Source organism: Dasypus novemcinctus, chromosome 13 (assembly GCF_030445035.2).
Source record: "Dasypus novemcinctus isolate mDasNov1 chromosome 13, mDasNov1.1.hap2, whole genome shotgun sequence".
Taxonomy (NCBI): Eukaryota; Metazoa; Chordata; class Mammalia; order Cingulata; family Dasypodidae; genus Dasypus; species Dasypus novemcinctus.
The window spans coordinates 57,243,150-57,258,062 of NC_080685.1; the positions used below are offsets into that span (position 1 = coordinate 57,243,150).

Sequence of the window (14,913 nt, forward strand, 5' to 3'; positions counted from 1 at the left end):
ATATCAGAAAATGTCCTTCTAGACTTTTTTCTTATGCATAAATATATATTTGTACAAAAATGGAATCATACTTGAGTTGGTGTTTTCTTAACTTGCTTTTCTTCACTTTAAAATTATGAATACCAATATATCTACATTTTCATTTTTAATTTCAGTTTAATATTCTACTGTATGAATGTACCATAATTTCTTTAGTCTATACCTATTAGACATGTAAAAAAGTTTTGGTATTTTGAATTTTATTAAAATACTACACTGAACATCCTTATATACACCCCTTTTGGGCATTTGACTATTTGACTAAGATAAACCCCTCAAAGTGGAATTACTGGACCAAAGGGTGTGTACAATGTATGGCTTTTTGATACGTATTGTTAAATTGTGTGGCACTATGCTTATATGTGATCAAAATACTTAGAAAAATCAAAGATTATAGTTCAACACATAGGTACTTTTTGGCGTGAATTTTGTCCCAGCATAAGCAGCTTTAGATGGTTACAAATAAAACTGGTTTTCTTTAAAGCTTGAAGAACTATGAAATCTTTTAGCATATCCAACTAGGCTCTCTAATGCCCTAAGAGATTTTATTCTCAGGGGCAAATTTTAGGAATTAGTCAGGTTCTTTCTTTTTTATAGGAAGTGTCAGTATCATCTTTTCAAATACATTTATGGAAAAGTATTCCAGCTGTTATTCTTAGCTTAGACAGTGTTACTAGTGGTAAAGTCAAAACTGTTTGGCCTTCCAAGACACACCTTCATTTTTGGAGGTTGCTATTTCTTTTTTTTTACACTTTTTTATTAAAGTTAATAGATCACAAAGAATGTTATGTTAAAAAAAATTTTAAAACACAAAAAACTTGAGATTCCCATATACCCTGCTCCCCACTCGCCCACCCCATCATTTTTGTAAATTGTATTTTTTTGAAGATATATACATCACAAAAAAAATGATACATTAAAAGATATAAGAGGTTCCCGTATACCCCCCACCCCACCCCCATCCCACTCCTCCCACACCAACAACCTCCTCCATCTTTGTGGCACACTCATCGCACACGGAGAACACATTCTGGAGCACTGCTGCCCCACATAGATGATAGTTTACCCTGTAGTTCACACTCTCCCCCAGTACATTCAGTAGATTACGGCAGGATATATAAAGTCCATAATCTGACCCTGCAATATCATTTAGGACAACTCAAAGTCCCCAAAATGCCCCCACATCACATCTCTTCTTCCCTCTCCTTGCCCTCAGCAACTACTGTAGTCCCTTTCTCCTCTTCAATGCTACAATTTCTTCTATTAGTAGTCACAATGTTTTTATAGTAGAATATCAGCAAGTCCACTCCAATCCATATTTTATTCCTCCATTCTATGGTCCCTGGGATGGTAGTATCCTCTCCACCTCTAGATGCTCTCATTTCTATTTGTGTGCCTTCTTTATTTCTCATTTCTTTGTATATCTTGGATCCATTTCACTGCTTCACCCAACTTAAAAAGAAAGCAACAAAGAAGTCCTAAGGGATCCTTTAAATACATGCTTATTTCCTTTTCTTACAAGAGACCCAAAAACTTTTTGACATTTGCTTCCTAATAAATGAACTAAAAAAACTGTGAGCACAATATTAGGTTCTAAGGCAGAGGCTGACATTCCATTTGTTGAACAAGTGCATCCTCCACCAAAAATGCCATTACCCCTGTAATTATCCAGTTGCCAGTTTCTTTGTCATACTTTTCAAAGAAAGCACATTGACCTAGACTTCCAATTTACAAGAGATGTAAGAGGAAAATACATACGTTGAGGAAATGATGCTACACTACTAGGCTTTGGATTTAGAAGGACCCTTCCAAAAAGCTAATTTTGTATCAGAGTTTATAAACTCATCAATCTTGTTTCATCAATGGTAGCTCTCTGATTGGTCTGAATAATCCACCTTCCTAAATGATGAAGTCTAGGACAGGAAAGGTGAAATGGCTTACACAAAAACACAGATAGTTAATAGAGCTGCTAAGAAAAGCACCCAGATGTTGTCTTTGTTCAGTGCACCATCCCATGTAGGGCTGTGTTGGAGGTTATCATTCTTCTTATAATAGTCACCTTATCTCAGTTCATACCTAACAGCAAAGGAAATGAAGACAGAAATTTTAAGATGTAGAGGAGCTTTTTATAAATTTTTTACCTTTCAATCTAAGGCTAAAAAATATTATTTTCAGAGGATGAGAAAGTGAATGGAGCAGTTTCCATTTACCTACTGAAACAATATTGTTTGTCTCGTCTCAGTCTCAGAGAGTGACGCATATTTAAAATTTACTGTAATTATATATTGTGGCTATGCAATATTGTTAATATGCAAGGAGCATTACTTTTACAGCAGGTGAAAATAATGCAATAGTATGTAACATGAGTAGGGGTAGGGGAAACAGCTATCTAATTTTGGCCTACCAGCACTACTGTAGATTTTACTTTCTACTCAGCAGAAATATAGCTGTAAGAGCATAGTAGCAGTTTTCTGTTTGGAGATTTGAAGTTAAAGGTGACTGGACCAGTTTAATATTCAGAACTGCGTGTATCTGATCCAGCAAGTTCTTAATTCCACTCTTGCTGATGCTGCTACCCTGTTTCTAAGTAGATGTTGGTTTGGGGAGGTCTATACTCCTCTTCTCTCTGCTTTAAAATAGTATAAATCTTCAGAGAACTGAAGAACCTGGCTATTGCAGAGGCCCATTCTATAGCAGTAGATAAGGTGCATTGTTGTGGGAGCAGAGAAAGTGACATAGTGGAGACTTTTTCCTCCGTGTTAGTTGATTTAGTTTACCTTGTTCTCCTTCTGTCCCCTCTTTAGCGACAATTGTTCAGACTTCAAGAATAATTTAATTTCCTCTTTTTGAACCCAATAATATCAGAGTTGTTTTTCCCCCATGATACAGAAAGGATATCTAAAAGAGAAAAGAAGGTACAACAAATACCGTATTTGTTGGAGTTTGAAATGTGCTTGTTTATTTTAACCAATATAATTTCAAATAGTTGAAAGCATTGGAATATATTGATGAGTTCATATGCCTAAAAACTAAAATTAAATGTTTGGGAGAAAGTGAGAAAATGAGTTTCAAATTTTTCCCTTAGCCAGAGCATTCATTGCAAAACAGCATTGAAAACTGTTTACTAAATCATTTTATCCTGCTAATGGAATTTAGCATATTTCTTCCAATTTGGTTTCTCCATCAATTATTCAGAGATTGAAATATACTATATTAAAATATTCAATCTCATGTATCTTCTAATTTGATATGAGGCTACCTTTACAGGCAGTTATTAGAAGAAATTTTAGATTTTCTTCAACCTTCACCAGGCCCTCTCACCACCTGCCTGTCCTCCACTCCCATCCACAAACATATAGAAGTGTGTGTCACTCTGTAAAATCGTGTTCTTAAAGTCTGAAGGTCTTTTTCAATGTACTTTGGCAAGGTGATTTGCTTAAATTAAGTACTTTGTGCCATTCCCATGAATTAGAGCTAACTGTACTGCCATTTTTCAGAAATGTGTATTAAAAGTCCTATGTGCCTAATTCTGAAAATGGGTTTGTACATTAAGGCTCATTTAACCACTGATGGTGAGAGAGGAGTTGAGAGACTTAACAGTTATTGGTCATAATTTTAAAATACAGCAATAGCATGGGACTCTCTTGTACTACAGGGTATAAGACACTCTGTTGTCAACCTCTCAGTCATTAGGAGTGTTGCAATTTGGCTTATGTGTTACTGGTCAAAATGTCACAGAGAAGATATGTTTTAGTCGTGGAAAAGGAAATCAGTGCCCAGCATACAGAGATAGTAATAGGGTAAGTGCTTCCAATTGGATTTTCTTAGGAAGGATTGATTTGTGTGCATTACTGGGTCTGTGTAAAATGGTGTCCTTTTGGCACTAGCTGAATATAAATTTCAGTAAATGTTTTTCTTACTGCAGATTAGTGTAATACAGTGAAATTTTCTGTAACTGGGGGAAGGCAGTGGTTAGGCGGCTGTTAATAGCCTGAAAATAACTAATGAGGATGTGCAGTTGGAACGATTGATTGAATAGCTGCAGTCCTGTGTGCTTCTTTCTTGCTTGTGCTCTCTGCAAGCTGGAGAGAGGGAGGGGGAAGAGCAAGACACAGAGAGGGAGGGAGCAAGAGAAAAAACGCTTTCTCTTAAGTGGAAGTAGCACGGATCCCAGGGGCCAGGAGGCCAGAAATGGAAGTTTAAACGGCATCTATCTTTTAAAGGGAGAACAGCAGGAATCAAAATGTCAGTCTCCGGAGTCACAATTTACTCCTTTTTTTTAAAGATCTGGAAGATAACACAGAATACTTTTTTTAGGATGTGTTTTTTCTTTCTTGTCCATGTTGAGATTATCTAATGTTATCTGAGAAGCTGGATTCCTATATGTCTGTCAGTTGAACTGGAGATGGGAAGCAGTTGTGATAAAGGTATAATATGTATATATCTATCATCTGTGTGCGCGTGTGTATGTGCATATATATATGCATATATATATATCACTCTATGAAAAGATATCTTAAATGTAACCTTAATATGGTTTATAGTAATTAGATTGGAGAACATTACATCATCTGCAAAATCCGAAGCTTATTAGGTCAGTTTGAAGAGATTTAGGATTCCAAAGTAAGATCTTAGTAAGGTCATATTGCCAGAACAAGGAGAAGCTGATCTATTTTTATATCTGCATAGGCATATATGTGATTTTATCCTAGCAGCAGCTTTCAGTCTTCCCATGGTCCTTTAGTTGCAGTCTGGTGAATCGCCTTATGTGCACAGAACCGAACTTTGACCTTTGTGCAATCAGTATTAAAACACGTGCAACACTAGATTTTTATTTAAAAGAGTATCAGAAATTTTATTTGATTCTGTTAATGCCTACACTGCTGACAAATAGAGAAGTAAATTCATACACTGGGAGATGCAAATATTATGTGAACTTGTGGATATTAAGCATAGCTCAGAGAAAATTATTTTTCATATGTGCTCAGATAAAGATATAAGCTGTCACACTAAAGCAGATTTTAAGTGCGACTAAGTCTCCCTAGTGTCTTGATAGTTCAGATATCACAGAGATAAAGAAACAAATTATATGGAGATAGAATATGATACGCCCTTTAAAGCAGCTGACTTTTTGCTAAAAAATAATAATAATATTTCACAATGTAATGAAAGATCCTAAGTTTCGGGTTTAAAAGATTTTTTTTCCTCCTTCTTTCCAGAGGTACCAGCAGAAAGGTCCCCCCGCAGAAGGAGTATCTCAGGGACCAGTACATCAGAGAAACCCAACTCCATGGACACTGCAAATACCTCACCCTTCAAAGTACCAGTAAGTCTTCCTCTTCTCTAAGAGAATGTTTTATTTTTCTACTATCTTCTTAGAGTTAGAGACCGCTTCTGAGGAATCAAAACAATCTGCTCCTCAAGACTGAGGTTAAAGGAAAGAGTTACCAACTTGTAGAGATGAACTGTGGTTAAATGTCTACTTTCAGTATAAGGTTATTAAGTTTTAGGGAATATTATTTTTACTTGTAGGGTATTTTCAAAATATATCCCTAAATATGTTAAATTCAAATTCTTCTGAACTTCAGAGTGCAAATCTTTGCAAACTGTTCTTTTATCAAGTTATTATCCAAAACCTATCATAATTCTATAAAGAAACTGGTGGGATTTTTTTTTGAGGGGATGAGTAGTATTTTTTTTCCCAGGGCTGGAGCGTGAACAGAGAATGACGAGACTTATAACGTTGCAAAGAAAATGGTCAGAGAATTAGATAATTCTGAGTTCTCATCCTGAGACCTGGCCTGTGCTTTGCTTAAGCCATTTTTCAAATCTAAAGCATATCTTAAGCACATGTAAGTGTTTAAGATATTGTCTGGAAGAAAGTAACTCTTTAAACTGACCAGCTAATACTGAGAATCAGTATTAAATCCAAAAGAATGCTGAGATGGAAAGACTTTATGTGATCAGTTCAGCTGACCACCCGTTGCAAGCCTGGTTTGAAACTCTTTGTGTTAACTCTGAGTAACTAAGATTTTAAATGACTCCTTTTCTTTGTTTATTGGGTAAGAAATATAGTTACTTTGTAGTCATATCATTTTATTAAAATTAATTGTTTTTACACTTGAGAAGAATTATTTCTGTGGTATTAGTTATTATTCTAGGTATAATTTCTATTTTTAAAAAAAAATTTTTTCTTTTAATTCAGACAAGTCAGTAATAATGGTCTATTCCTTATTTATTTATTCCTTTTTTTTTTTTTAGTTTGCAGTGATCTTGTAATTGGAACTGATTTTTGTAAAATATGTAAGCTGACATATATTTGTGAATTAACCCAAAATGGGTGTTTTGTTTGGGATTAACCCTTAGGAGTAAGATCTTAGGAACTTATGGAGTTTGTGACATTAATATGATATTAATGTGATACCTTTTTCATTTAAAAATTTTTTCTCATTTTAAAAAATCATAAGCAAGTGTTGAATTAATATTCTAACCAAATTATGACAGAAATTTAAAATTATCAGTGTTAGTGCCTTTGTATTAAATTTCTTTGTTCCATAGACATAACTATCTATTTTTATTTATTTTTTTGTCATCAATGGAAAAGCATTTTTTCCTCTCCCTCCTTCTGGAACTTCTCATTTTCCTGATAAAGCAGAGGTCAATATAGTGACACTAATAACCCCATATACAGAGCTTGATAAAAAGAATTGATTTAGAATTGGAAGTTTGCATACCATTATGCTGGAATAGAATAGTACATTTTTTTAAGTCATTAACTGAAGAATATTCCTCTACAATGTGGTAGACATTGTAGTACATTGAAGTACTGAGCTTTAATTTGAATTAATTAGGACCTATAATTTTCATTTATACTTAAGCAGTAAATTGGCAGTTAAGGTTCATCTTAATTATAACACTGATTATTCTGGAGTAAAAGTAATAAAACAGTGATAAATGCATGTGAAGGCTAGCACTACTTATAAACCACTTACTCAGTTGTTAGTCCTTTGAAAACTTCAGCCACCTCATAGTATTAGAAGGAATGAGGGAAAGGGCCTCTGACTAGACAATTACAGTCACAAAGCCCATGTGCTTAATTCTCTAGGGGAACTTAACCATTCACAGGCCTTCACATCTACAATTGTCTGAAAAATAAAAATAAGCCTCATTGCAACCAAAAATGACAGTGGATATAGGGAAGAAAAAAAAGACAACGGAAGTCAAGGAACCATAAAAGAATCTGAATCCATTTAGGAAAAGGCAAACAACCTTACATTTATCCATAGTCCTTAAGGGGTACCATTGTATTACACAATGGTACATAGTACAGTAATTAACATTGACAAAAATGACCCTGATCATCAAGAAAAAGTGAAATTATATTCATTTTGTTGTTTTTAAAAAAATAGTGAGACTGCGTTATATGATATATATGTCTGTTCAAAATATTTAAAATCTTTAAGAGATGTGATACTTATAAAAACTTATCCAAAAAATCTGGTTTGTGAAGTACCTCATTCCTTGATAATACTGGGTAAATAATTCATATTTTAAAAGAAACCAAAATATACTAGCTAAATGAGGCCCTGCAAGTATTTAGATACCTGTGGAACTACATTGTATCTTTTAAATTACCATAGAACACCAGTAGCTGATGTAGCATATCATTTGGATGTGTTGCTGGTAAGAAGTGTGTCAAGTTTTCAGGTCAATACAAAGTATTTTTTTTAACATTTTATATTTTCTTTTATTATAAAATAATATGTATATATATTTTCATATAATCTTTATTTTTAGAGAAGTTTCAGGTTACTTAAAAGTTGCATCAAAGTATAGGGGATTCTTATATATCCCTATCCCTCCCACATTTCCCCTATTAATAACATCTTACATTAGTGTGGTACATTTCTTACAATTGGTGAACAAATATTGAAGCATTGCTACTAGCCAAGGTCTATAGTTTACATTATAGTTTAGACTTTGCACTGTACAGTTTTATAGGATTTAACAAAATGTATAATGACCTGTATCCATCATTGCAATACCATGCAGCAGAATTCTAATCCCCTAAATTCCTCCTATTTTTCTCTCTCTCTCCCCTCAGAACCTCCAGCAACCTTTATCTTTGGTCAATGTTGCAAGTTCTTCCATTACTACAATAATAAGTCTGCTTTGGTCTGAGGTTGCATTACCCCCTTATGTTTGTTCATTCCCAGTTGTGAGGACTTTAGGACAATGATGCCCCCTGTGCTTCAGATTGAAAGGGAACCTACTGTGAAGATTCTCGTTGTCCTGATTTTGTGATAATCAGGGTAGGCTAAACATTCGCTATATTAGAAACCATGCCTGTGTCCCCAGACCTAGTTTTCCTCCCTAGGGCTGGTTTTTAGAATGCTGATGATAAACCAAGCCTGATTTATTATATGACCATCCTGTATGGGAAATGACTAGCTCAAGGTGTCTTTGGACAACCTTAAGAGATAAAGCAACTACAATAACTTTGAAAATAACCAGTATTAATTTTGCAGTTATTTCTAAAAAATGGAAAAATTTGTGATTACCAGTTGCCATTAAATGAATTGTAAAATTACTGTTTTATGTTCTAGGAAAAAAAGAAAGAAAGGGGCCCTAGATCTTATGGGGTAGATGGAAGGAACTGTTCACTTGGAGTTGTAGATACCCTTCAACACAAAATATTTTTATAAATAATATCACAATGGACTTTCTGAATATGGAAAAGCAGTAGAAAAAGAAACCAACTTTGAGATACTTAACTTTAGGTTATTTTAAGTCTTTCAAAGATCATTTCGGTGTTTACAAAGTGGCAGAAGTAAGATTTAAGTGCAAGTACTAGTGGTTCTAGGATTCAGTTTTTTCTTTGGTGAACAGCTGTTTCACCACTCATCAGGTAGACCCAAAACAGAACTAGTTGTGCATTCTCAAAAAGTGCATTACTCTTCCCAGCTCTGTTTTTGGGCTCACTGGGAGCAAGTGAAATTGATTTCATCAAGCCTTGACTAAAATTATTGATAATGACACACTTATTGACTGCTTACTTTGGGTACAATCTGTTTGATTCACCTATTATTGATACTTTCTTGGTTCTATGTTTGGTACTGAGGAAACAGAACTAAACAAATCAGAATTTTCCACCCCCTAAGAGTTTCTAGTCTAATAATAAGAGACAGAAAAATGACCAGATTCATAAAGAAATAGGTTAAACAGGTTATTAACAACACAATGTGTAAGCTAAGGCCTTACCAAGGAGCCAGTATTTGAGCTGTGTTTTCACCTGAAAATTGACAGGTGAAGAAAAGTATTCCAGGCTGAGAGAATAACATTTCCCTCCCTGATGATTCCAGAGAATGTAGAAAGGTTTCAGAGAGGCAAGAATAGAAAAATATGTGAGCAAAAATAGCAAGAGAGGAGGCTGGAGAGTTAGGTTGGGGTAAGACAGTGAATGGATTTGTTTGTCAAACTTAAATTAAGTTGCTGGCTGCTGAAGCATTAGAGGTGTGTTCATTGAAATATTTGACTTTTGCCCAAAAGCTAAGCCAAGTTGTGTAAATACTGCGAAATATTGATAAATTACTTGACTCTTCTCCTAAGTGACTCCTGTTTCCTCTTACTAACACTAACGCAACTCAGGATGATAGTTAGGGGCTATCATTCAGTAGAAGGCCAGCTTAGCACCTATGCCTGGCTGTTCATCTGACACTGCTGCTATTTCTAGAGTCGTGGCTAGCTTGAGCAGGAGCCAGGTGAAGCCAGTGGATAAGGGTTGCTCATATCTTGCTAGCTGATGCTGGACAAGGGAGAGAGGAGTCAAGGCAGGGTAGCCAAAAACCCTTGCATGTCTTTCTTAATTACATAAATGTATACTTTTAAAAACCTAATAGGTAACTACTACAGCAGCATATTCATGTATATTCCTTATTTAGTCTAAGCCATCTTTATGCAGGTGATAGAAGAGTCAGTTAGTTTAAAAATAAGGACATAAGAAATAAAAGAGGATAAGTATATAGCCACTGACTGACCCTGTAGGTTAAGGAGAGGTCTTGGTTTTTAGGAGTGTTTAAATGTATTTCTGCTCTTCTCTTATCATAGCCATATTTGAAAGCCATCTGCAGGATTGTTTTTCTATTCTTGCTCTACTTTCATTCCTTATTTCTTCACACATACTTCAATTCCAATTGTAATTATTTGTTTGTGGGTCTGTGTCCCTCATTCACAGTAAATACATGTTCTAATCACCTTCACAACTATCCCAATGCCTAATTTAATAGATGGCAAAGAGTAAAAACTCAACAAATAATTGTTGAATGGATAAAATATGTATGAATTATCAAAGGACCAGAATAGAATGAGTTTATCTCATGTTTATTCTCTTAGTATTACTGATAATGCCTCCAGCTAAATAGAATACTAAGCCATTTAATCACCACTAAGAGATCATTTGGAATAAATTAGTGTACCTGTGCAGAATAGTCAGATTTTTTTCCTCAACAAAGAGAGGTTTTAATTTATATTTGGAATCCAGGCTTTGGTAATTTATTTGTATAATACATACTGTGCCTACTTATATTGGGAACAGAAACTACATAGAATTCTTTATTAGTAATTCATTTCTCTGGATATTCCTTTGAGCCCTATAGGTGACATACATATATATAGCTCTGGCAGTATTTTTTCAGAGCTGTGTCATGACTATTAGATTTTTCTAAAACAATTTTTTAGTCATCTGAATAGTTTTTGCCTCACTAAAAAGCATGTCCTTCAGTTTTTCTGTAACATCCTACTAGACTTTTTTTTTACCTGTTATATTTGTATTTCCCTTTACATAGAACATCCATCATATGTTGTATACTTTGTTTAAAATACATTTAAATGATTTATAAGGGTGATTAGGAAGAGCTGAGTAGAATGATAAAAAGTTATCCAGGTAGTTAAGGTCTTCAAAAGAGAAAATGATGACCCCTTGTAATTGTGTATATTTGTTTCACAATGCTGGCTTTTTGGAACAGACGTCTTTCTTTCTTACTCTATTTATGAAGTGACTATTGATAGTTGTGATTTTTGCACCACTTCTACTTATGTGATACCATCATTTTTGCTTGGCTAAGAGAGTTGCTTGTGTTCCGGGCCAGGTGCTCAGCTCCTGTTCTCATTTCAGTAACACAATGGTCTGAGTTGGCCTACCATGCAAGCATAACACAATGCAATCGCAGCTGCTTCATTTGTATGAGCTTTGAGCTTGGCTGAGAAAGAATTCAGGCACTGAAATATATGTCAAGACATCCAGAAAGCATAATTGAGCTAAAGCAGTAGCTGCATATTCCTATGTAATCTTCCTTGTGTTTTTGTCACTGTGACTCCTGAGCATTCCCAATCAAATATATTGTATATGAAAGACTGTCAAAAGATAAATCTTCACACAGTTTTTAGAAGAAAGTAAAGATCTGGAAGAATAAAATGTAAACTAAGGAAAAGTCCTCTGTAAAAGGAGAATATGTCATAAGTATCAAAATATCAGGTTCATTTGGTACTAGTCTCTGTTTTGAATAGAATTCTCAATAAGATCCTATATAAGTATTTTTCCAAGTTAAACAGAGAAACAGAAAACTTCTTGTCGACTTCATAAAGACCAGAAAGTGATTTCTGAAAGCATTTATAAGTCAGTGATTTTCAGCTCCAGCTGTATATAAAAATCACCTAAGGAATATTAAGAAAATGCTGATGCCTGGACCCCATCTCAGACCAATTAAATCATAATCTCTAGAGAACCCAGTCATCTATATTTTTTCAAAGCTTTCTAGATGATCTTAATATTACCAGGGTTGAGAGCCATTTGTCTATATGAGTAATAAAATATTAGAAAACCATTGTACCCAATGTCTTACCTGTGAACATCAGTGTCTTCTTTTGTACCTTCAAGTCTGATATAAGAAACTAACAAGATATATTTTCAGTGGCCTGCCCTTATTCACAAATAGCTGCATTGCACATTAGTCTCCTGTTTGTTTGCCATGGTGAGTTCAGATGACCAGTCTAAACTTGCTAAATACTTTCTTTACTGTGGTACAGTAAGCTTTAACCAGACTAAAAATTTCAGTCTTAGGGGTGAAATACTGAAATTGAATCCATAGCACTCAAGCTGCAATACTATTTCAATTTTTGTATTCTCAGTGCTATCACATTCCAGGGCTCTTAAAATTTTTTCCTCTGCGGCTTTAAGATTCTATTTCCATTTTTCTTACTTCTCTTCGCTGACCATCTGCATGGAGTTAAAGTCTATAATAGAATCACCCTGCAGTGATACCTCTTTTAATAAAGAATATATTTATGCTCGTATATATATATAATAGATATCCTATGAATACATATGTAATATATATTCATATGTATGTATCTATTAAAATGTTATTACCAGACGTAAAAATAGTATAATATATAGAGAGATGTCAGAAAAGAAAAATTGTGGCCTCAAGATGTTAAATGTTAACTGTACCTTAAATTATTTTATAATTGGAATAGGTGTAATTTTTGTATCTCTTAGACAATATAAAATTTGGAACTAAGCATTTTAGAGCATAAAAAAATGGGATTAAGATTAAATAAGACCTCTTAAAGTGAAAGGGAAGGACTGGGCAAATACATGAACGAAGAGAGTCCAGGCAGAGAATATTACCAGGACTCTACACTTGAAGAAATCAAAGAATGATAGGAACCCTCTTTAACCTACAGTAACTCCTAGAAATAGGCTTGCGGCAACACTAACCATGAAAAAGTCCATTTATACTACCTAGGAGATGAGGACTGGTTGAAAGAGAGAGGACAGAATGAACTCACTTAAAGCTCAAGTCTTATGGATAGTCTGCTACAAGCCCCTCTTTTTCAAGCCGAAGCTATTTCCCTTCAGCTTTAATATGGCTGGAGAGGAGGGGTAGAAACCCACCTTTCTTTCCACAATTAGAGGTAAAGCTTTTGAAAGGATCATACCCACTTAAGGAAGCATGTAACTAGTCACCACGTATAACTGATATGTGTAACTGGTATCAGATGCTTTCCTCTTTCATAGAAGTTAGGAATCTAGAGATGTAAAAAGGAAACCTTGCCAGCTTCTCAGTTTTGCTGGGGTTAGCTGTGCAGAAAAGTATTTTCTCTGCTATATCTACTCAGCAAGGTATGAACATTGCTGGTATATAATAATACCCCTGAGGTGTCTTCCTATTCCTACATGCTTTAATTCAATAACTAATGCCAGTGCCATTTCACTGAATTTATTAATGTTTTGTTTTATATTAAACATCTACTAATTTCATTTTAAAGGAATTTTATTCCAGGGGGATTATTTGATTAAAATATCATTCTACAAAAATTTTTATTGGGTGACTATTAAAAAGGGGCTCCAGTATATCTACCAGTGAGTGGATAAACAAAATGTGATATATGACACACAATGGAATATTAGTCAACAATAAAAAGGAATGAAATTCTGATGCATACGACAACATGAATGAACCTTAAGACAACATGTTGAGTGAAATAACCCAGACACAAAAGGACAAATATTGTATGATCTCACTGATTTGAAATAATTGGAATAAGCAAATTCATAGAGTCAGAAACTAGAATATAGGTTACCAGGGGACCAGGGTAGGAGTAGGGAATGGGGAATTAATGCTTAAATTGCACAGAATTTCTGTTTGGGATGATGGAAATGTTTTGGTAATGGATGGTGGTGATGGATTGCACAACATTGTGAATGTAATTAGAACCACTGAAATATATATTTGAATGTGGTTAAAAGCGGAACTATTAGGTTGTATGTATGTTACTAGAGTAAATTTTTTTTAAATATCCATAGGACTCTATAACATGGTAAACCTAGAGTAAACCATGACTATAGTTAATAGTACCATTATAAAAAAGCTCTTTTACCAACTGCAGCAAATTTAACATACTAATGCACGGTATAATAATTGTGTAGTATATGGGAATTCTGTATTATATGCATGATTGTTCTGTAAACCTACAAAGTTCTCTAATTAAAAAAATAAAAATAAATTTTTAAAAAGGCTTTAAAAGGATTTGAATAGAAATTTCTCCAAAGAAGGTATGCAAATAACCAACAATATATGAAAAGATGCTCAACATCTTTAACTGTTAGGGAAATGCAAATCAAAACCACAAGGAGATAATACTTCACACACTTGGGTGGCTCTGCTCTAATCAAAAAGAGGGACAGTAATAAGTGTTAACCAGGATGTGGAGAAATTGGCACCCTGGTTAATTGCTGATGGGGATGACAAATGGTAGAGCCATTTTGAAAAACTTTGGCAATTCCTCAAAAAGTTAAACAGAGTTTCCATACGACCCAGCAATTCTAGAAATCGTCCATGTAAAATTTTGTACACAAATGTTCATAACAGCATTATTAATAACAACAAGAAAATGGAAACAACCCAAATGTCTATCCCATGAAGAATGGATATACAAAATATGCTCTATCCATACAGTAGAATATTATTCATTCATAAAATGAAACGATATTCTAATACGTGCTACAATAGATAAACCTTGAAAACATTATGCTCTGTGAAAGAAGCCAGACGCAAAAAGCCATACATATTGTATGGTTCCATTTATATAAAATGTCCAGAATAGGCAAATCCACAGAGACAGAAAATAGATTAGTGGTTGTCAGGAACTGGGGAAAGAGAAGAGAAGAGAGTAACTGTTAATGGGTATGGGATTTCTTTTTGCCATGGTGAAGGACTGAAATTAGACAGTGGTGATGGTTGTACACCTTTGTGAATTTACTAAAAACCACTGAATTGTAAATTTTAAGTGGGTGAATTCTATTTTTTTAAA

The 14,913-nt window shown here is 34.4% G+C and overlaps 1 protein-coding gene and 1 non-coding gene across 13 annotated transcripts in view; both read left to right on the forward strand.

Annotated features, from left to right (window-relative positions):
* Positions 1-14,913, forward strand: part of RASAL2 (RAS protein activator like 2) — a 459,173-nt gene that overhangs the window by 336,384 nt on the left and 107,876 nt on the right. For 8 of the 12 annotated variants that reach the window (XM_058274784.2, XM_058274786.2, XM_071207582.1 and 5 more), the window contains one exon: positions 5,259-5,365. In XM_058274784.2, coding sequence (XP_058130767.1) covers positions 5,259-5,365 — 107 coding nt within the window. Of the gene's footprint in view, positions 1-4,152; positions 4,467-5,258; positions 5,366-14,913 lie in introns of those variants that run through there. The other 4 variants (XM_058274791.1, XM_071207584.1, XM_058274787.2 and 1 more) reach the window with 2 other exon arrangements.
* On the forward strand, positions 8,312-8,445 carry LOC111760478 (small nucleolar RNA SNORA72). Its single transcript, XR_009180337.1, has one exon. It is a non-coding gene; the product is annotated as a small nucleolar RNA SNORA72 (small nucleolar RNA).